The following is a 24357-nucleotide window of genomic DNA, read 5'->3' as shown; positions in this document are numbered from 1 at the left end:
AAATGCTCAAACGAAGCCCTTGTAGATTTCTATATCACGGTGTATTGTGCGTGACATTGGATCTGCCCTGTACTATACCATACAGGATCTCTGTCACATCACTAGGGGATCTCTGCAGCGTGCTGTAAATTACAAGTTATAGAACGCTGGCAGAGATCTCCGTTGTTACTTCAGAGCCTTATGTACACATGGCCCGGTATTCTCGCAGAACTACAACCCTTGCTGAATAAGGCCCAATGTGTCAAACTTGTTTTTACTTCATTAAGATAATGTATATATACCCAGGAATGTTCATAATGAAACTATCGGTGAAAGCCGCCGATTATCAGCAGCTGTGATAAATGAGGTGATTCTGCCTCCCCCAGTATACTCCAGTCAGACGCTGTGTAGCTCCATAGCATGAGTAGTGCTGGTACAGTAACATGTATTACAGAGATCGCTGACTGCTTCTTTCTCACCATAGAGGCTGATCATCCAGCGTGACGCCCTGAAGGAAACCAACGAGGAGCTGAGATGTTCCCTGGTACAGCAAGATCACCTTAATCAGTCTGGTGAGTGTAGTGTCACGGTGTGACCATTGCACATACTGTACACTAGGGGGCGCTTTACAGGTCAGCCATGGTTGCTTGCATCCAACTGTATCAACTCCTTAACATGTAGCGCCATCTATGGGTTGTGAGAGGGAATTGACTTCTTTCAGTGTAAGAAAGTACTAAACCACAAATCTATAACTATTACTACAGTGTATATGCCACATGAATGGAATACCCTATGTTTGAATCAAAATACGTCAAGTGAAAATACACACACACACACACACACACACACACACACACACACACACACACACACACACACACACACACACACACATATAATACAGCTGAGTGTTTCTATGCTTTTACTGCACTGCCAGAACAATGAGCTGTACTTTGCCCACTGTTCATTCACATTCACCTGCTTTTACCTGATGGGTCTCTCACACCTTCTGCCATGTTTAGGGGAATCTGGTTTCAAAAGCAAAGACAACCTTGCAGCAGAACTCCTGCCGGTGGAATATCGGTGAGTAGCTGCGCATTGCGCCAGTGCTGTATTATCCTGCGTCATTGTACCAGTGCTATTAACCAAACTGCACCAACATCCATCTCTTCACTCATCTCAAAATATCTCCCTACCCGACCTCTCCGCTCTGCACAAGATCTGCGTCTCTCATCCACACGCATTACTTGTTCACACTCAAACTTACAGGACTTTATCCAGGCTTCATCCACTATGTGGAATGCCCTCCCACGCACAATAAGACTCGCCTCTAGTCTCCAAACCTTTAAACGTTCCCTGAAAACTCACCTCTTCAGACAAGCCTACCAAATTCCAGACCCTCCCACATAACCTTCAGTGCTTCTCTATCCAATTACATCCTCTCTGTACAGTACACATAACATCACATATCTTGTCTTTCTTTACTCTCACACCCTCCTGACACTTGGACAACATTGCTGGGTGGTCATATCATACAACCCATTAAGAACCTAGCAATCTGGTGGACCATTATGCAATAGGTAGCATCTATCCTTGTGTATCCATGCCTGTTCTCCTATAAATTGTAAGCTTGCGAGCAGGGCCTTCCTACCTCTATGTCTGTTTTTACCCAGTTTTGTTCTATAACTGTTGTTCTAATAGTAAAGCGCAACGGAATATGCTGCGCTATATAAGAAACTGTTAATAAATAATAAAATAAATTATGCACATTGCCAGACCTCTTCCGATAATGGGGGTCATTCCGAGTTGATCGCTCGCTTCCGGTTATTATCAGCGCAGTGATCAGGTAAAAAAACGGCAAAACTGCGTATGCGCCACAATGCGCACGCGTGTCGTACAGGTACAAAAAGCATCGTTGCTGTGCAATGGTTCTAGCGAAGAATCCATTCACACAGCCGATCGCAAGGAGATTGACAGGAAGTGGGCGTTGATGGGTGTCAATTGACCATTTTCTGGGAGTGGTTGGGAAAACGCAGGTGTGTCCAGGCGTTTGCAGGGCGGGTGTCTGACGTCAATTCCGGGACCTCCGTCGCTGGATTCATCGCACAGGAAAAGTATCTACAGGGCTGGTCTTGTTTTGCACAAAATGTTTTTGTACCACTCGGCTGCACAGGCGTTCGCACACTTGCAAAGCGAAAATATACTCCCCCGTGGGCGGCGACAATGCGTTTGCACGGCTGCTAAAAGTAGCTAGCGAGCGATCAACTCGGAATGAGGGCCTATATCATAATCTAATGATGATTTCCAGCACGATAAAGGTTAAGGCTGGGGCTAGAGATTAGGTGTTTATAGTGTTTATCCAATTCATGGAAACTAAACCCAATTAAAAACTCAGTTATAAATGATCACCTATCTGCTTATGTGTGTGTGCAAGTGCGCAGTGATGTCACAAGTCGTAAATCCCCCCCAAATCCAGACTATGGGAACACAAGTGACCAGAACAGCATTGAGATTGTTAGCGTAGAAAATGCTTATTGGTCAGCTCAATTAGGAGTGCCATAGTTGCGTCCATGATAACTGCGGGTACATGACGCACTTTCGCTACCACTGGGCATGTGGATTTTTGTTTCCTAGCCCCATAGGGCTCCTCACGTCCAGGGCTACATCGGGCGGCGAGGGGGCCGAGTTGCGGGACCACTGGTGGTGTTTAAAAGCCAGAGTGACGGCAACTCATCCCCCCGTCGCATGTAATTGAATCAACCCCTCTAAGTCTTAAACAGGTGATGCATAAATTGTGTCATTGGGGGTCATTCCGAGTTGATCGCTAGCTGCATTTGTTCGCAGCACAGCGATCAGGCTAAAAAAACGGCACTTCTGCGCATGTGTATGCGGCGCAATGCGCACGCGCGTCGTACGGGCACAGCGAACTATGTAGTTTTGCACAGGGTCTAGCGAAGCATTTCAGTCGCACTGCTTGCCGCAGAGTGATTGACAGGAAGTGGGCGTTTCTGGGTGTCAACTGACCGTTTTCAGGGAGTGTTTGGAAAAACGCAGGCATGCCAGGAAAAACGCAGGCGTGGCTTGGCGAACGCTGGGTGGGTTTGTGACATCAAACAGGAACTGAACAGTCTGAAGTGTTCGCAAGCGCTGAGTAGGTTTTGAGCTACTCTGGAACTGCACTAAAAAACTTTGTAGCCGCTGTGCGATCCTTTCGTTCGCACTTCTGCTAAGCTAAAATACACTCCCAGTGGGCGGCGGCATAGCGTTTGCACGGCTGCTAAAAACTGCTAGCGAGCGATCAGCTCGGAATGACCCCCTTTATTTTGAAATGTGGATGAAGAAACTGTTCAGAAAATGGATCAGTGATTGGTCATTTATCACTGAAGGGCGCGATCAATAAATGAATAAACCATGAAACATGTTGTCCCCAGAGGGTTGCGCTGTTTCTGATTGGGGTAGGTGGCTGATGAGGCAGATCTGTTATAATGAAAGTATCACAGGAAATGTGTATAACAGCCAGGGTGACTTTCCTACACACTGCTTCATGATCTGTGTTCCGCTCTCCGCAGGGAGATGTTTATTAGACTCCAGCATGAGAATAAGATGCTGCGTGTGCAACAGGAAGGTTCGGAAAACAAGCACATCGCAGATCTGCAGGTGCAGCTGGAGGAGAAACAGCGGAAAATGAGCGAGCTGGAGACCGAGAACCGGTAAGTGCGAATCGGGGCGTGCTGCCTGACGGCAGATAAGAACCACTTGGCCCATCTAGTCTGCACACACACTTACACGCTACGGTTCATTTTTGTTGGGAGCCAGTTAACCTACCAGTATATTTTTGGACTGTGGGAGGAAACCGGAGTACCCGGAGGAAACCCACGCAAGCACGGGGAGAATATACAAACTCCACACCATCAGGGCCATGGTGGGAATAGAACCCATGATCTCAGTGCCGTGAGATGATAATGCCAACCTGTAGTGATGTCACTAGTACTGATAAATTACCATCTGATGGCAGAAAGGCTGCCTTCGAGGCCAAAAGAGCGATTTCCAGAAGCCCGTGGCAGTATGTGGGCACACAGCCGGAGGAGCCTGCACCTGGAGCACTAGTTAAGCACCTTCGCACTCCTCACCACACTGGTGACACCTTGTGGACAGGCAAAAATGTATATTACAAATCACACGTCAGCTGCCTCTTACTCCTCTGTATATGTGTAGTGCTATCCTGTGATGGTGACGACTTGTCTCAGAAAAAATGCAACATTACAGTTCTCAGTGTGATGTGTTTCCTGAACCACTTACCTGGCAATAACGTTTGCTATATGACCGCAGCCAGGAGTCCGTTACCTGGCCAGGTCACATCACATATGACGGTATTGGCCAGCTGTGTTTACCTTTTGTAAAGGAGGAAATCCGTTCTGCACAAGCGCACTAAGGGATAAGGGGGGGGGGGGGGGGGTGTATGACGCCCCACAAAAGTTTTTGTGGCTGGGGGGGTGCGATAGGGGTATATATATATATATATATATATATATATACTGCATCTACCACAAGTGGAGGGTGCACTCTCGCTAAAGATCAGTCTCTGAAATATGTAGATTTGTTCAATATATTTCATTTAGTTCAAGAATGATGCTGTCAAAGTCGACGTTTCGGTCCAATTATGGGCCTTTATCAAGACTGGCAATACATAACATCTGAAAAGTATAACAAAAAATAATAAATATAATATTATTATTATTTTTATTTTTTTAATACTTTTTAGATGTTATGAATTGCCAGTCTTGATAAAGGCCCATAATTGGACCGAAACGTCGACTTTGACAGCATCATTCTTGAACTAAATGAAATATATTGAACAAATCTACAAATTTCAGAGACTGATCTTTAGCGAGAGTGCACCCTCCACTTTGTGGTAGATGCAGTATATTAGTGGCCTGACAAGGTCATCGGGAGCACCCGCCTATTTTGTCAACTTGAATTGATGAGAGTGCAGGATATTCTGTGGATAGATATATATATATATATATATATATATATATATATATATATATAAAGAAAGACAGGAGCGCCTCCTTGTGCAATATTGTGTTAACATCGCCAAAGTGTATGTATTCCAAATTTAGGTGGACCCGTTCCAAATTAATACAGATCCAAAGTACATGAAAGATAAAATACAAAAACAAACATAGGGGTATATGCAATTGCGGTCGAATTCCCGAAATTGTCGAATTTCGGGTCATTTTCGACCAAAAAAAAAAATCGCCTATGCAATTCAGTGCTTTCCGACCAAAAAACGGACTTTCAAAATTCGACTTTTTGAAATTCGAATTTTTGCAAATTCGACTTTTCTGCAATGATACAAGTGCTGCAATTCGACCAAAGCATATTCAATTCAAGTTTGGAAATTCGACAGCAGGGCTTTTAGACAGCAAATTCGTCATTTTCAATCCGCCACACTTTGGAGGGTGAAAACAAATAAAAAAATTTTAAACATGTTTTTTTTTGTGTTTTTTTTTCTGGGAATAGAAGATCTATTTATATTAGAAGGGATTAGGTACTTTTTTTTTTTTTTTTGGAGGCACAAATATTATTTATATATTTTTTAAAATATTATTTTTTTTTTTTTTTAATGCTGGAACGGTAAAATCATAAAAAAAAATGGCGTGGGGTCCCCCCTCCAAAGCATAACCAGCCTCGGGCTCTTCGAGCTGGTCCTGGTTCTAAAAATGCGGGGAAAAAATTGACAGGGGATCCCCCGTATTTTTAAAACCAGCACCGGGCTCTGCGCCTGGTGCTGGTGCCAAAAATACGGGGGACAAAAAGAGTAGGGGTCCCCCGTATTTTTAACACCAGCATCGGGCTCCACTAGCTGGACAGATAATGCCACAGCCGGGGGTCACTTTTATGCCGTGCCCTGCGGCCGTGGCATTAAATATCCAACTAGTCACCCCTGGCCGGGGTACCCTGGGGGAGTGGGGACCCCTTCAATCAAGGGGTCCCCCCCCCCCAGCCACCCAAGGGCCAGGGGTGAAGCCCGAGGCTGTCCCCCCCCATCCAATGGGCTGCGGATGGGGGGGCTGATAGCCTTATGTGATAATAAAAAGATATTGTTTTTTCCAGTAGTACTACAAGTCCCAGCAAGCCTCCCCCGCAAGCTGGTACTTGGAGAACCACAAGTACCAGCATGCGGGAGAAAAACGGGCCCGCTGGTACCTGTAGTACTACTGGGAAAAAAATACCCAAATAAAAACAGGACACACACACCGTCGACAGTAAAACTTTATTTAATACGTCGACACACACATACTTACCTATGTTCACACGCCGACATCGGTCCTCTTCTCCATGTAGAATCCACGGATACCTGAAAAGAAAAGTTCAATATACTCACCTCAGCCATGGTCCAGAGATAAATCCACGTACTTGGCAAAAAAACAAAGCGAACACCCGCTCCATGCCGGACTGAAAGGGGTCCCATGCTGACACATGGGACACCTTTCCACGAATAAGACCTGTCAGTGACAGCTGTCACAGACAGGTCTCTAAGCCAATCAGGAAGCGCAACTTCGTTGCGCTCACCTGATTGGCTGAGCGCTGTCTGCACTGTGACAGCGCATCGCACAGCTCCCTCCATTATATTCAATAGTGGGAACTTAGCGGCTAGCGGTAAGGTCACCCGCCGGTCAGCGGCTGACCGGCGGGTGACCCCACCGCTACCCGCAAAGTTCCCACCATTGAAAGTAATGGAGCGGCTTTGCGAGGCGCTGTCACAGTACAGACAGCGCTCAGCCAATCAGGTGAGCGCAACGGCAGTAGCGCTTCCTGATTGGCTGAAGGGACATCAGTGACAGGAGTCACGTGATGTCCCGGCATTCGGGAGAAAGGGGTCTGATGTGAAAACATTGGACCCCTTTCTAGTCCGGTATGGCTCGGGTTTTTGCGTTTTCTTTTTTTTTAACAAGTACGTGGATTTATCTCTCTGGACGCTGGAAGGTGAGTATCATTTTTTCACAGGTACCCTCGGATCGTCGGAGACCGTGGCAGTCGGCGTGTCAACATAGGTAAGTATGTGTGTGTCGGTAGTGTGTAATAAAGTTTTACTGTCAAAGGTGTCTGTGTCCTGTTTTTATTTGGGTATTTTTTTCCCAGTAGTACTACAGGTACCAGCGGGCCCGTTTTTCTCCCGCATGCTGGTACTTGTGGTTCTCCAAGTACCAGCTTGCGGGGGAGGCTTGCTGGGACTTGTAGTACTACTGGAAAAAACAATATCTTTTAATTTTCACAAAGGCTATCAGCCCCCCCATCCGCAGCCCATTGGATGGGGGGGGACAGCCTCGGGCTTCACCCCTGGCCCTTGGGTGGCTGGGGGGGGGGGACCCCTTGATTGAAGGGGTCCCCACTCCCCCAGGGTACCCCGGCCAGGGGTGACTAGTTGGATATTTAATGCCACGGCCGCAGGGCACGGCATAAAAGTGACCCCCGGCTGTGGCATTATCTGTCCAGCTAGTGGAGCCCGATGCTGGTGTTAAAAATACGGGGGACCCCTACTCTTTTTGTCCCCCGTATTTTTGGCACCAGCATCAGGCGCAGAGCCCGGTGCTGGTTTTAAAAATACGGGGGATCCCTGGCCAATTTTTCCCCTGCATTTTTAGAACCAGGACCAGCTCAAAGAGCCCGAGGCTGGTTATGCTTTGGGGGGGGACCCCACGACATTTTTTTTTCGGGTTTTTCACGATTTTTCCCGTTTTTTAAAATCGCGGCAAAATCCGCCAAATCGGCCGATTTTCGCCTGCGACCCTGGCGAATCCGTTTTTCATTGAATATGGTGAATTCCGGAAGCCACCTTCCGGAATTCACCTGGCGAATTTGGTCGAATTTGAAAAACGGCGAAAATTGCCGCGAATTCGACCGCAATTGCATATACCCCATAGTGTAGTCCAATTAACAACCAGGACACAAAAGCATAATAATTAATTCCTGGAGAAGAACACTTAGAAAGAAGAACCCTACAAGTGAAATATAGGACTCATTTCGGGATTACTTATCAAGATTTCTATGTGACTTCTATTGAAAGGGTGGAGCGCCAACGGTGTATTCACAAATATTTGTTGTTTATTAGTCTTTAAGGTGATTGGGTATCACCAGAATACACCCAGGCTGCTTCGGTCCACCAAGCGCTATTCTCTGTTCCATTCACATTTGTTCTCTACAAAAGCATAAGTATATGCCCGCACCAGCAGTTAACACCCAATGCGTTTCGTCAAGGAGGAGCCATGTCTCATCCTTCTGACTTCCTCAAGGGTAATGACACATCTCCTCCCAACATGACCTTCATATATATATATATATATATATATATATATAGTAACAGAAGGGGGTTGGTTGGCTACACTCAAAGGGTCTTGTCAACTACAGACAATTCATTGTGAACTCAGTGTAGACTTTTCGGAAGTTTAATTCCTTTATCAGAGGAATATATATATATATATAAAAGATACAATAACCTATATAGTGACACATGGGGAGCGAGGGGCCGTTGACATTGGGGGTGAGGGTGGGGCCTGTGTCCCGGATCTATTACCAGTAGGGGGTGAGGGTGATAGTGCTGGGGATTATTTTGCCACTGGACGAGCTATTTTTACTTGGGCGAGGAACTGTTTTACTATGGGGACCTATGGACACAGGGGGGTGGGGTGCAAAACACCCCCTAAGTATGTCTTTTGTGAATAAAATATTTAAATATACTTTTAAAAATACATTTAAGGGGGGGCGTGGCTTGGCTGCTGAAGGAGGCAGTTGTGTTCTAAGAGTGCTCCTGGGACCAACAGCTATTTATCACATATATACTCCTTTCCTGCCCTCTTCCAACTGCCCCAGTATTTGCTCTGCCCCTGCTGTCCCCCCTGCTGTCCCCCCCTGAGGTGCCGCGGAATCGGGGAGCAGTTTTCACTGCTCCTGCGGGTTGCGGCCTGCGGGGATCACAGAAGCCGGGACCTCAATTTCCCTCTCACTCCAGCCGTGACACCGGGACCCACAGTTCGGGCTGCTGATTCCCCCTGGAGGTCCCTTATACACGCTGTCACTGGCCGCGGCCAGAGGAAACCTCCCTGCTGCTGGCTGCTCGCCTCTGCACGGCGTGGACCCTAGGACTCACCGCTCGGGACGGAACTGACGGAGGCCCGGCGGCCATTTCTATAACGGGTCAGTGTCCCCCATTCTCCCTTCCGCACAGAGTGGGACGCCTGAGTGCTCCCCCGTCCCTGCCTTACCTCCGTGGCACGTCCTCTGCCTGACGAGCCTGGCGGGAGACCCTCTGCCCCGCTGTGCGGCCTGGAGCGGAGCCCTGGGGATCGACGCCGGGTGACGGCGGAACACAGGAACTGGCGCGACCACGAGCATAGGTGCGCTGGATCCAGCCGGCCGCTCAGCCTCCTAGTCATCTGGCTGCTTGCTCTTACACTGCCACCAATGATACGGGCCACCCCAGGGACATATTAGAAAACACAGTCCCGGAGGCCCCATAAGTGAAGCCGACGCCGCCATATTGGATATGGGCTACATGCCCACTCAGCTCCATATACGTCCTGGGCTGCATCTGTAATACCCTGCTGCATACCAAACTAGTCAGGAGACTAATTATATGTGGGGACGACACCCCAATCTCATGGGCCCCCCTGTATATGCATATTAAAAACTGCCCAGCACTCTTACTAGCCGAGAAGCAGGCAGTCAGCCTCACCTCTCTATACTACTGCTGGGATTGGAGCTCCCTCTTGTGGCGAATCTTGAAACTACACCCCTTTCCCCAGATTCTCTTATACTACCTCACATTTTTGGCAGAGAGGCTTGGAACGCATCAAGATGGATGAACGATATCCCGACACTCTCCAACTACGATACGTAACCCTTCGCTCTATGGTATCTAGACTTTAAACTACAATGACCTGATCAAGCCACGCTGGGGGGAACGCGCGTAATGACACCCGCACCTGTACGTGGATGCCCAGCTCGACGATAACCTCCTCCGATCACGCCTAGCATCGTGCCTCATGCCGGGCAGACGGTCTACCAAAAAAAGGTCATCAGCCTTAGCCAACTCATCCCGAACCAAGGCCTTTCAGACGCTATTTCGACCGCCGACACCTGTTCCAACTTCCACCACTCCTTCCTCGTCCTCCTTGCCCTCCAAAGTTATGGCAGACAAAACGGCTGGGGAGAAATCTGCTCTCCCTCCGCCATCTTCTCCTGTGGTGGAATCCTCAGACTTATCTACGATTCTCTCCACATTGCGGTCCCTGCCCACCCGGCAGGACCTCCAATCCATGGAACAACGTATACAGGATTCTATCCAGACCCGTCTCTCTTCCTTGCAGTCGGACATCACGCAAGTCGCAGATAGAGTAGCAACACTGGAAGATTGCGCTGAGAAGACGGATACAAAAATTTCAGACCTTCACGATCTTATCTCTCGGCAGTCGTCTTCTCTGGTAGCCATGGGTCGACGACTCGATGACGTAGATAACAGAGGTCGCCGGAATAACCTAAGAATACGAGGTTTGTCTGAGGACGTAACACCCCAAAACCTTGAGTCTGCCCTAACCAAAATATTCAATGAACTTTTGGAGATGGATTCGGACTACCAGATAGTGTTTGACAGAGCACATCGGGCTTTACGTCCTAGAGGAGCGCCGACGGAACGACCCCGAGACGTTATCTGCAGACTCCATTACTTTCAAGAGAAAGAGGAGATCCTCAGAGCAGCTAGACGAGCACCGGACATTATTTTTCAGGACCAGAGGATACAAATCTTCCCGGACATCTCGTGGTCTACCTTACAACAGAGGCGTATACTTCGCCCCATCACAGATGAACTTAAAAGCCGTAACATCAAATTCCGCTGGGGTTTCCCAATATCTATCCAAGTGACCTATAAAGGTTCCCTTCATGTTCTGCAGGAGTATGATGGCGTCAAGGACTTCTGCTTAGCTCTAGATATCCCGGCCCCGACCCTCCCTAATTGGCTAGACCCGTTTGAACTTTCACTGGCTCCTCCACCCCAAAGGGAGCGATGGCAAAAAGTCCGTAATCCGCGGAGGCGTCGGCGGAATGACACATCCGGAGAGCCCCCACCTGTGCCTGATGCTGCGAATGCCACAGATGACATGAGATGACAGGACCGGACAAGAGTTCAGGCTATGATCCATAAAGACGCGTGACTAGTAGATATGTCTATTGAATAGTGATATATTGTTTTCTCTTTGACGCTGTTCTTTCGATACAGATTGAATAGTCTACTCTGACGGTTACTCAAACACGCGATTACCACTCATAGATGCCTACGTATTGATACCCCCTACCACGTTATAATACCCTGGCTTATGTGTTTGTTTCCTGGTTTCTAGGTTACCATTTTTATACTGGACTACCGATTCCTGTTTCGTTGTCTTGCCTCCATATACCTACTGCCCTACTGGGTTCTTACAATTTACCGATCTAGTCTCTCCCTTACTAGAACTATTATATCCACTGATTAGCATTGAACAGTTCTGTTTATGCCACAATGTTACCTATGATGGCGTGTCCCGGTTCCCCCCAGATCCCCCCCTTGCTCTGCTATACATTCTTAGATCATGGGCCTTTTCTGGTTTCCCATGACTAATGATGCAGAGTATTGCTGTTGCATTGACAGCAGCAGATGTCTTTATTTCTTTAAGTCTTTGTTATCCCCCTCCCTCCCTCCCTCTTGTGTTTTCCTACCCCCCTCCTCTTATTTAGATAAGGTGTCCTGGGCGGCTGCTCTTTTCGTAAGATTGCATGAGTATCACAGCGAACCAGCAATGCTGGTACCCACGACCATCAGACCAATATGGCTACCTTAAAGCTGGTATCGTTTAATGTGAAAGGCCTCAACATCCCTGAGAAGAGATCCCGGCTCCTGCACTCTCTACACACCGACAAAGCGGACGTGGTGTTCCTTCAGGAGACGCACTTTAAAAAAGGAGCCTCTCCAAAGCTACACTCTCGTCATTTCCCGCAGGGATATTATAATGATTTCTCTGGGGCTAAGGCCAAGGGAGTTGCAATCCTGTTTGCCAAACATATTAGATTAAATGATGTGTTAGAAATCCCTATTGGAGATGGGAGGGGCCTGATGGTGAAGGCTACCATTGCTGAACAAATTTTTACATTTGTTAACCTTTATCTTCCTAATCAGGGTCAGATTCGCTTTCTGAGGGAGGCCTTGGAGTTGATAGAACCATCTTTGACAGGGGTATTAGTGATAGGAGGCGATCTTAATTGGGCATTGGAGCCTCTTCTAGATACTTCAACTGGAGCACTTAGATCCTCTAAGACTGATGTTAGACGCTTCAAGTCAATTTTGCATGATTTTCAGCTAATGGACACCTGGCGCCTGCTCCACCCCAAAGATAGAGACTACACGTTTTATTCTCACCCACATAATTCCTATACCCGTATTGACTATATCTTTATTGACCATAACTCCCTCGATCTTCTAGTAGATGCCACAATAGGTCAAATAGTCGGATCTGACCATGCCCCAATAACTGTTACCCTGTCTTTGCGCTGCCCCCCCCCACGTCAATGGCGCTGGCGCTTCAACGAGCATTTCCTTAGAGACCCAGACTGCCGAGCCCAACTGGACAGTGCCATTGAGGACTATATAGCTCTTAACATGACTAATGAAGTCTCCCCAGTGACGCTGTGGGAAGCCCATAAATGTGTGATTAGGGGCAAGTGTATCCAACTGGGCTCCCTCCTTAAAAAACAAAAAAACGAATGTCGGGAAGCCCTACTTACTAAAATTAAACGTCTGGAATCCATTCATAAATCTACGCTAACTTCAGACGTGTTAGCAGAATTGCAAGACGCTCGATCTTCCCTTAATGGCTTGCTAGACGAAGGCACTCATAGGGCATTTCGCTGCTGTCGACACAAGTTCCACAGATGGGGTAATAAACCTGGGAAACTTCTCGCCCGCGCCCTTCGCGCCCAAAGATCCCTGACTTATATCAAAGAGATTAAGGACTCCTCTGGTGTCCCCCATGCTTCTGACGACAAGATGGCTGGGATCTTCCATACGTATTATACGAAACTCTATAATCTGACCTCTCAGCGCTCCCAATGTGAGCAGTCGGTACATGGGAAGGCAATAGAGGATTATCTAGAAGAGATTAAATTCCCGTCCCTCTCCCCTGCTATAATTGAGGCCCTTGGCGTCCCTTTTACATCCGACGAATTGCTGTCCGCTCTGAAATCCTCCCCGTCTGGAAAGAGCCCAGGTCCTGACGGCTTTCCCATATCCTATTACAAAGCATTCCAGGATAAACTTCTCCCCCTCCTACTCCGGGCATGTAACGCGGTCTCTCCACAGATCCCCTTCTCAAACCAGTCCTTGGAGGCCCATGTCACGGTCATCCCTAAAGACGGAAAAGATCCTTCATTACCATCTAATTACAGGCCAATCTCCCTCCTTAACGTTGACCTTAAATTATATGCTAAGCTCTTGGCGAATCGCCTGTGTCAGCTGCTTCCAACAGTAGTGCACCCGGATCAGGTTGGTTTCGTGCGTGGTAGAGAGGCGAGGGACAACACCATTCGAGTGATTGACTTGATTGCCCATGCGAACACCGCTAAGGTCCCCATGATGCTTCTCTCCATAGACGCTGAGAAAGCCTTTGACCGCATTGACTGGGTCTTTATGGAGGTCGCGCTGCGTCGGTTGGGCCTGGGAGAGGTGTTCCTGCAAAAAATATTAGCACTATATCGAACACCCTCAGCACAAGTGCGGGTAAACGGAATACTATCTGACCCGATAGTCATCTCTAATGGGACTAGACAGGGATGCCCGCTGTCACCATTGATATATGTTATCTGTATGGAAGCTCTGGCAAGAGCAATTAGACAAAATCCGGATATCACTGGCATGAGGGTGGGCGGAAACGAACATAAACTTGCATTATTTGCGGACGACCTTTTAGCGATAGTTACAAACCCTGCTGTTTCCCTGTCTGGACTTATGAAGGAATTTACACGCTTTGGAGCATTATCCAATTTCAAGATTAATTATGCTAAATCAACGGCTCTTAGTATCTCTCTCGTCACAGACTTAGTCTCGTCTCTAAAAACATCATTCCCATTTGCCTGGCACCCCTCACATATTAAATACCTAGGTATTCTGATCCCCTCCTCCCTCTCGACCACTGTCACTCTGAACCATATTCCTTTATTGCAAAAACTGCGTAAGGAAATGTCACAGTGGCTCCAACAGAAGTTCTCCTGGCTAGGCCGTATGAACATTGTAAAAATGAATATCTTACCACGACTACTTTATCTTTTCCAAACTATTCCCTTAAAGCTCCCCCAACAGTTTTTGGCAAATGCGCACAAAGCAATCAGCCACTTTGTTTGGAACGGCAGAAAACCCAGGTTTAAACACTGCTACCTATTCTTAAGGAAAGCTCAAGGGGGCCAGCAGCTGCCCATGATTACGGCATACTATCAGGCTACAATTTTGAATAGGGTCCTGGATTGGTCACGGCCTGATGCCGGCTCTAAGCGGTGGGTTGACTTGGAGAAACGCTCTTCAGGTTTGCATTTACAGGCAGTACCCTGGCTTGGAACCATTGACCGCTCTTCGCACCTGACGGTTGGGCCCACCTTGGCTCTATGGAGAACACTGAGATTCAAAATGGGTCTTTCCTCATCAACTTCTCTGCTTCTCCCACTCCTTGACAACCCACTGTTTGGACCAGGCATGGGTGGGGGTGCGCCCACTAGGTGGAACAGGGCAGGTTTGACTAGAATAACACATCTGCTCTCTGGAGGGAAGATTAAAGCTTTCAATGACATTAGAGAGGGAACTGATATTCCTGCGACTGACTTCTGGTTCTATCTCCAAACTCGCCATTTTATTTTATCTCATAGGACAGCTACTACACTGGCTGGTAGTCTTACCCCTTTTGAAGCAATGTGCACCCAACCCTCTGAACCCTCACATGTTATATCAGGTATCTATAAGATATTACTGCATGGTCGCTACACCGGTAACCCGGCTTTCTGCGCGAAATGGGATGCAGATCTCATACCTAGAGGTATACACATCAACTGGCAGAAGCACTGTGAAGCTATGTCCCGTTGCTCTACTAGCTTAGAAGTTATTGAAACACAGTATAAACTGCTTACCAGGTGGTATCGCTGCCCTTCCCTTCTTCATAAGTTTTATCCCTCAGTATCCCCCTTGTGCTGGAGGTGTGGGAAAGAATGTGGCTCCCTTCTTCATATATGGTGGGACTGTCCCCTGATCACCACCTTTTGGAACCAAATAATTCAAATATCCTCCAAGATCCTGGGGTTTCAGGCGCCTACTAGAATCGACTTCTGGTTGCTCTCCCACACTACAATCCCACTGGCAAAATATAAACATTCCCTTCTCAAACATCTCAATAACGCAGCGAGAGCTGTAGTGCCAGTCCATTGGAAGTCCCGGGCCCCCCCTCAAATATGGGAATGGTTTCAGCGGATAGAATTCTATAGATCAATGGAGGATACTTTTCACTCTGTCCTTGACTCACGTGCAGATTATGTTGCCACGTGGTTCTCTTGGATAGAGTTTAAGTCTACCTCTACCTACAAAGACCAGATCCCACTAGACTCAACATGATGCCGTTTGTCTGGGTATCACGCCTCGCTACGTGGAACCCGCGCTAATATTTAATAAAGACTGATTAGCTTGCCCATTTCTCCCTCTGTTTCTATTCCCACCCCCCCCCTCTAACCCCTGTCTTGTTTAGTGTGTAGATGTTGGATGTTTTATATTTTACAGTTACTTTAACCCATGTATTTCTACACTGTACGACTTGTTGTACTCTTGAAAATGTCCTAATTTTTTCTGTAAAACCAAAATAAAGAATATATAAAAAAAAAATACATTTAAACTTTATGAAATTAATTTACTTCTGACCATTTTTGGAGGAAAAAAAAATCATCTGTTACATGGTTATCGGGCCGGTGCGTGTTGCATGAATGACGTTGTGTTGTGATAAATGTTAGTTTATCGTCTGCTACATCTGCAGATAGGAACATAGCATTTGAAAAGATCCTGCCTATCAATCGAGTCTGTCTTTATCATGTTCTGTGTACTTTTTGGATGGTGGTGGAGTCTTGCAGGTTTTTATTTATTCTTAATACAGTATTTTGTATATAAGTTGTAATGAAACCCCTATATTTGTTAAATGCAGGTCAGTAAGTAGAGGCGTGCGAGTGGTGCCTCCACCCAGAGTGCAAGGCCGATCGGGCGGCTCTGTTGCTGACCAGGTGGCACCAGTGTTAGCTTGCAGGAATGGCACCTTGATGCCTGGAGTGCCGCCCGCTGTGACTTAAGGGAACGTCCGGTGCGTAGCTGTCTGGTCCCGGGCCGCCATGTGACACCATGACAACACGTGGGGGGGGGGGGGTCAGAGAGGCTGACAAAGGGCCCTTCTATGACACTGGTTCCATGTTTTTTTAACACAACTACTGGGAGACTTTCTCCATGTAACAGTCATCCTTTTCTGTTACTTGTCAGATTCCCACCCTCCAGTGTCACAGTGCGTCCGCTGCCCCTACAAATCCTCTTACTCCAGATCTCTGTAAATAGGGTGTACACAGAATGACTGTGTGTGGGTGGGTGTGGATCATAGGATCGACCACTATTGGTCGACAGTTACTCAGTCGATATCTGGAAAAAAGGTAGACACAGTCATTAGGTCGATCTGAACAAGGTCGACATGGAAAAGGGTCAACAGGAGGTTTTTTTTCTAAAAACTGTGTCGTTTTCTTCGTAAAGTGACCGGGAACCCCAATTAGTGCATCATATCCCCTATCATGGCTCGCTACGCCAATTGTACTCCACGTGGATCATATATTATGAAAAAGTAAAATAAAATTGAAAAACTTATGTTGACCTAGTGACCACGTCGTCCTAATGCATGTCGACCAATAGTGGTCGACCTACGTGCTGTCGACCTAAAGACCGGATGCCCAGTGTGTAGGTCAGAGTGCACCCTCTGTGGTTCTTCAGTCTGCTGAACATTACTGTATTGCTGTACAAGGAATAATATACCCATGTTAGTATGGAGGGGGGGGGAGCAATTAATAAATCTAAAAGAAATAATATAAATACAGTTGGCAGAAAAATATGTCTGTGCTGTCCATTTACAGGAAATCCGTAGACCAGAGGTTCACAAACTCGATCCTCAAGCATTCTAGCAGTCCAGGTTTTAAGGATAACCAAGCTGGGGCACAGGTGACTTAATTAGTACCTCAATCAATTTTGATTTAACCATCTGTGCTCAGCCATGGATATCCTTAAAACCTGGACTGCTAGGGTGCCTTGAGGACGGAGTTTGGAAACCACTGCCATAGACTATTGCATATGTTACCTACAGACCTGAGTACATGTCAAGTATTTATAATGGGAAATAATGACAGGGGGTAGATGTATATGCGGCGATTGGTGAGAAAACGGTAACATAGCACGCCAATGTGCTAGGCCACAGGTTCTCAAACTCTGTCCTCAGGACCCCACACGGTTCATGTTTTGCAGGTCACCTGTAGATTTTTGAAATGTGACAGTTGGTGATACACAGTGCAGCTGCCGGGTGACCTGGAAAACGTGAACCGGCAGGTCCTTTGTACGGCGCTGCGAAACACATGTGGCGCCTTATAAATAAAATGTAATAATAATAATAACAACCGTGTAGGGTCCTGAGGACTGAGTTTGACAACCACTGTGCTAGGTAATGTATGAACGTTCTGCCAACTGCAGCTACCGATTTCTACAGCTGCAGCTGACGTTACCGTATTCACAGGCACTGACCCGTGCTGCAGCAGCTGCCGGGGCTACACGGGAGATCTCATACATGCCCAGTGGAGACGACCGGGAGGAGAGACACAGCGCATCATCCTGTGGACTGTGACAGGGATCATTGGAGGGGGAATTTTCACTCCCCAACTCCAGCCGACAAGATGGTAATACATCTCATCGGCATTGTTTCCTGCCTCGGCTCGGTAGAGAGGCGAAGCAGGAAGAGCTATAGCGGCACGATACATGACGCTATAATACATTGCCCCACAGTGCTTTACGGGGGGGGACATTTGTAAATGTATACAGTTGTGCTCATAAGTTTACATACCCTAGCAGAATTTGTGATTTTCTGGCCATTTGTCAGAGAATATGAATGATAACTCACAAACTTTTCCTTCACTAATGGTTAGTGGTTGGGTGAAGCCATTTGTTGTCAAACAACTGTGTTTACTCTTTTTAAATCATGACAACAGAAACTACCCAAATGACCCTGATCAAAAGTTTACATACCCTGGAGATTTTGGCCTGATAACATGCACACAAGTTGACACAAACGGGTTTGAATGGCTATTAAAGGTACCATCCTCACCTGTGATTTGTTTGCTTGTAATCAGTGTGTGTGTATAAAAGGTCAGTGAGTTTCTGGACTCCTGAAAGACCCTTGCATCTTTCATCCAGTGCTCCACTGACGTGTCTGGATTCTGAGTCATGGGGAAAGCAAAAGAATTGTCAAAGGATCTGCGGGAAAAGGTAATTAAACTGTATGAAACATGAAAGGTATATAAAAAGATATCCAAGTAATTGAGAATGCCAATCAGCAGTATTCAAACTCTAATTAAGAAGTGGAAAATGAGGGATTCTGTGGAAACCAAATCACGGTCAGGTAGACCAACAAAAATTTCAGCCACAACTGCCAGGAAAATTGTTCGGGATGCAATGAAAAATCCACAAATAACTTCAGCAGAAATACAGGACTCTCTGAAAAAAAGTGGTGTGGTTGTTTCAAGATGCACAATAAGGAGGCATTTGAAGAAAAATGGGCTGCATGGTCGAGTCGCCAGAAGAAAGCCATTACTACGCAAATGCCACAAAGCATCCCGCTTACAATACTCCAAACAGCACAGAGACAAGCCTCAAAACTTCTGGAACAAAGTAATTTGGAGTGATGAGACCAAAATTTTACTTTTTGTCCACAACCATAAACGTTACATTTGGAGAGGAGTCAACAAGGCCTATGATGAAAGGTACACCATTCCTACTGTGAAACACAGAGGTGGATCGCTGATGTTTTGGGGATGTGTGAGCTACATAGGCACTGGAAACTTGGTCAAAATTGATGGCAAGATGAATGCAGCATGTTATCAGAAAATACTGAAGGAAAATTTGCACTCATCAGCCCGGAAGCTGCGCATGGGACGTACTTGGACGTTCCAACATGACAATGATCCAGAACACAAGGCCAAGTCGACCTGTCATTGGCTACAGCAGAATAAAGTGAAGGTTCTGGAGTGGCCATCCCAGTCTCCTGACCTCAGTATCTTTGAGCTACTCTGGGGAGATCTCAAACGTGCAGTTCATGCAAGACAGCCCAAGAATTTACAGGAACTGGAGGCTTTTTGCCAAGAAGAATGGGCAGCTTTACCATCTGAGAAAATAAAGAGCCTCATCCACAACTACCACAAAAGACTTCAAGCTATCATTGATGTTAAAGGGGGCAATACACAGTATTAAGAACTGGGGTATGTAAACTTTTGATCAGGGTCATTTGGGTCGTTTCTGTTGTCATTATGATTTAAAAAGAGTAAACACAGTTGTTTGACAATAAATGGCTTCACCCAACCACTAACCATGAGTGAAAGAAAAGTTTGTGAGTTATCATTCATATTCTCTGACAAATGGGCAGAAAATCACAAATTCTGCTAGGGTATGTAAACGAGCACAACTGTATAAACTTTAGGGTTTGCTTGATAAATATTTTGAATAAGGGGAATGTGGTTAAAAAAAAACAAACAGGTGACGCTGCACTAAATCTTTTCTCATTTGGTTTTTGCTGACATCTAGTGGCCAAACTTTAAACTGCAGCCTCCTAATTTTTCTGTTAGTCTACTTGTATTGTCAGCTGTAGAAAACTGCAATGCTGCAAAGGTATAGGCCCTCATTCCGAGTTGTTCGCTCGGTAAAAATCTTCGCATCGCAGCGATTTTCCGCTTAATGCGCATGCGCAATGTTCGCACTGCGACTGCGCCAAGTAAATTTGCTATGCAGTTAGGAATTTTACTCACGGCTTTTTCATCGTTCTGGCGATCGTAATGTGATTGACAGGAAATGGGTGTTACTGGGCGGAAACAGGCCGTTTTATGGGCGTGTGGGAAAAAACGCTACCGTTTCCGGAAAAAACGCAGGAGTGGCCGGAGAAACGGAGGAGTGTCTGGGCGAACGCTGGGTGTGTTAGTGACGTCAAACCAGGAACGACAAGCAGTGAAATGATCGCAGATGCCGAGTAAGTCTGGAGCTACTCAGAAACTGCTACGAGGTGTGTAATCGCAATATTGCGATTACTTCGTTCGCAATTTTAAGATGCTAAGATTCACTCCCAGTAGGCGGCGGCTTAGCGTGAGCAACTCTGCTAAAATCGCCTTGCGAGCGAACAACTCGGAATGACCTCCATAGGGCGTAGTCTATGCTAACACGCGTAGGTTTATGAAGGAACATGGTGCCATTTTGTAGAGAAGCAAACATACACCGCTGATGGAAAGAGTTTGACAGAGTGAGGGCATCCTTTGCAAAATAAAATACTGGCGCCTAATTTTGTTGAACAATCCAACAGTTTGATTTTATTTTCTAGCGTGAGATTACTGAAATGAAGTAGAGCAGTGGAAAGGGCGCATTATAAGAGTTGTACGGCCATTTTCATTACATAAAATAATGAGCTGATTGGTTTAATATATTACTTTAAACTGGATAGATTTCATGTCATGAGAAAAATACACCCATTATAAAAACACTGTAATATGCATGTAATAAAATCAGTCCTGATGCATTATTTGTCATGAATATGGCTAAAATTAACTGAATTTCTCTAACGTCCTAAGTGGATGCTGGGGACTCCGTCAGGACCATGGGGAATAGCGGCTCCGCAGGAGACAGGGCACAAAAATAAAGCTTTAGGATTAGGTGGTGTGTACTGGCTCCTCCCCCTATGACCCTCCTCCAAGCCTCAGTTAGGTTTTTGTGCCCGTCCGAGCAGGGTGCAATCTAGGTGGCTCTCCTAAAGAGCTGCTTAGAAAAAGTTTTTAAGGTTTTTTATTTTCAGTGAGTCCTGCTGGCAACAGGCTCACTGCATCGAGGGACTTAGGGGAGAGAATTTCAACTCACCTGCGTGCAGGATGGATTGGATTCTTAGGCTACTGGACACCATTAGCTCCAGAGGGAGTCGGAACACAGGTCTCACCCTGGGGTTCGTCCCGGAGCCGCGCCGCCGACCCCCCTTACAGATGCTGAAGATTGAAGGTCCGGAAACAGGCGGCAGAAGGCTCTTCAGTCTTCATGAAGGTAGCGCACAGCACTGCAGCTGTGCGCCATTGTTGTCACACACTTCACACCAAGCGGTCACGGAGGGTGCAGGGCGCTGCTGGGGGCGCCCTGGGCAGCAATATTTAATACCTTTATGGCAAAAGAATACATCACATATAGCCATTGAGGCTATATGTATGTATTTAACCCATGCCAGATATCTAAAACTCCGGGAGAAAAGCCCGCCGAAATAGGGGGCGGGGCTTATTCTCCTCAGCACACAGCGCCATTTTCCTGCTCAGCTCCGCTGTGAGGAAGGCTCCCAGGACTCTCCCCTGCACTGCACTACAGAAACAGGGTAAAACAGAGAGGGGGGGCATTTTTTGGCGATATTTTGATATATTTAAGCTGCTATAAGGAACAACACTTATATAAGGTTGTTCCCATATATATTATAGCGCTTGGGTGTGTGCTGGCAAACTCTCCCTCTGTCTCCCCAAAGGGCTAGTGGGGTCCTGTCTTCGATAAGAGCATTCCCTGTGTGTCTGCTGTGTGTCGGTACGTGTGTGTCGACATGTATGAGGACGATGTTGGTGTGGAGGCAGAGCAATTGCCGATAATGGTGATGTCACCCCCCAGGGAGTCGACACCGGAATGGATGGCTTTGTTTATGGAATTACGTGATAATGTCAGCACATTACAAAAATCAGTTGACGACATGAGACGGCCGGCAAACAAGTTAGTACCTGCCCAGGCGTCTCAGACACCGTCAGGGGCTGTAAAGCGCCCTTTACCTCAGTCGGTCGACCCAGACACAGACACTGAATCTAGTGTCGACGGTGATGAAACAAACGTATTTTCAAGTAGGGCCACACGTTATATGATCACGGCAATGAAGGAGGCTTTGCATATCTCTGATACTGCAAGTACCACAAAAAGGGGTATTATGTGGGGGGGTGAAAAAACTACCTGTAGTTTTTCCTGAATCAGAGGAATTAAATGATGTATGTGATGAAGCGTGGGTTAACCCAGATAGAAAAGTGCTAATTTCAAAAAAGTTATTAGCATTATACCCTTTCCCGCCAGAGGTTAGGGCGCGCTGGGAAACACCCCCTAGGGTGGATAAGGCGCTCACACGCTTATCAAAACAAGTGGCGTTACCGTCTCCTGATACGGCTGCCCTCAGGGATCCAGCTGATAGGAGACTGGAAACTACCCTAAAAAGTATATACACACATACTGGTGTTATACTGCGACCAGCCATCGCCTCAGCCTGGATGTGCAGTGCTGGGGTCGTCTGGTTGGATTCCCTGACTGAAAATATTGATACCCTGGATAGGGACAGTATTTTATTGACTATAGAGCAATTAAAGGATGCTTTCCTTTATATGCGAGATGCTCAGAGAGATATTTGCACTCTGGCATCGAGAGTAAATGCGATGTCCATATCTGCCAGAAGGAGTTTATGGACGCGACAGTGGTCAGGTGATGCGGATTCCAAACGACATATGGAAGTATTGCCGTATAAAGGGGAGGAATTATTTGGCATCGGTCTATCGGGTCTGGTGGCCACGGCAACTGCCGGAAAATCCACCTTTTTACCTCAGACCCCCTCCCAACAGAAAAAGACACCGTCTTTTCAGCCGCAGTCCTTTCGGTCCTATAAGAACAAGCGGACAAAAGGACAGTCATATCTGCCTCGGGGCAGAGGAAGGGGTAAGAGAGGGCAGCAAGCAGCCCCTGCCCAGGAACAGAAGCCCTCCCAGGGTTCTGCAAAGCCCTCAGCATGACGCTGGGGCCTTACAAGCGGACTCAGGAGCGGTGGGGGGTCGACTCAAGAATTTCAGCGCACAGTGGGCTTGCTCACAGGTGGACCCCTGGATTCTGCAGGTAGTATCTCAGGGTTACAGGTTGGAATTCGAGAAGTCTCCCCCTCGCCGGTTCCTAAAGTCTGCTTTGCCAACGTCTCCCTCAGACAGGGCGACGGTATTGGAAGCCATTCACAAGCTGTTTTCTCAGCAGGTGATAGTCAAGGTACCCCTCCTACAACAGGGAAAGGGGTATTACTCCACGCTATTTGTGGTACCGAAGCCGGACGGCTCGGTAAGACCTATTCTAAATCTGAAATCTTTGAACCTGTACATACAAAAATTCAAGTTCAAGATGGAGTCACTCAGAGCAGTGATAGCGAATCTGGAAGAAGGGGACTTTATGGTGTCCCTGGACATAAAGGATGCTTACCTGCATGTCCCAATTTGCCCTTCACATCAAGGGTACCTCAGGTTCGTGGTGCAAAACTGTCATTATCAGTTTCAGACGCTGCCGTTTGGATTGTCCACGGCACCTCGGGTCTTTACCAAGGTAATGGCCGAAATTATGATTCTTCTGCGAAGAAGAGGCGTATTAATTATCCCTTACTTGGACGATCTCCTGATAAGGGCAAGGTCCAGAGAACAGCTGGAGGACGGAGTAGCACTAACCCAACTAGTGCTGCAACAACACGGGTGGATTCTGAATTTTCCAAAATCTCAGTTGACCCCGACGACACGTCTGCTGTTCCTGGGAATGATTCTGGACACGGTTCAGAAAAAGGTGTTTCTTCCGGAGGAGAAAGCCAGGGAGTTATCCGAACTTGTCAGGAACCTCCTAAAACCAGGGAAAGTGTCTGTGCATCAATGCACAAGAGTCCTGGGAAAGATGGTGGCTTCTTACGAAGCGATTCCATTCGGCAGATTCCACGCACGAACTTTTCAGTGGGATCTGCTGGACAAATGGTCCGGATCACATCTGCAGATGCATCAGCGGATAACCTTATCGCCACGGACAAGGGTGTCTCTTCTGTGGTGGTTGCAGAGTGCTCATCTGTTAGAGGGCCGCAGATTCGGCATACAGGACTGGGTCCTGGTGACCACGGATGCCAGTCTGAGAGGCTGGGGAGCGGTCACACAGGGAAGAAACTTCCAGGGAGTATGGTCAAGCCTGGAGATGTCTCTTCACAT

At 47.0% G+C, this 24357-nt stretch overlaps 1 protein-coding gene across 2 annotated transcripts in view; it reads left to right on the top strand.

Moving 5' to 3' along the window:
• The window catches only part of HOOK1 (hook microtubule tethering protein 1), a 122745-nt gene that overhangs the window by 74682 nt on the left and 23706 nt on the right, over nt 1–24357 (top strand). For both annotated transcript variants that reach the window (XM_063939257.1, XM_063939258.1), the window contains exons 13-15: nt 464–551; nt 1002–1062; nt 3549–3689. In XM_063939257.1, the coding sequence (XP_063795327.1) occupies nt 464–551; nt 1002–1062; nt 3549–3689 (290 nt within the window). The remainder of the gene's footprint in view (nt 1–463; nt 552–1001; nt 1063–3548; nt 3690–24357) is intronic.

This window comes from Pseudophryne corroboree, chromosome 9, assembly GCF_028390025.1.
Source record: "Pseudophryne corroboree isolate aPseCor3 chromosome 9, aPseCor3.hap2, whole genome shotgun sequence".
Taxonomy (NCBI): domain Eukaryota; kingdom Metazoa; phylum Chordata; class Amphibia; order Anura; family Myobatrachidae; genus Pseudophryne; species Pseudophryne corroboree.
This window is presented reverse-complemented; position numbering and strand designations above follow the sequence as displayed.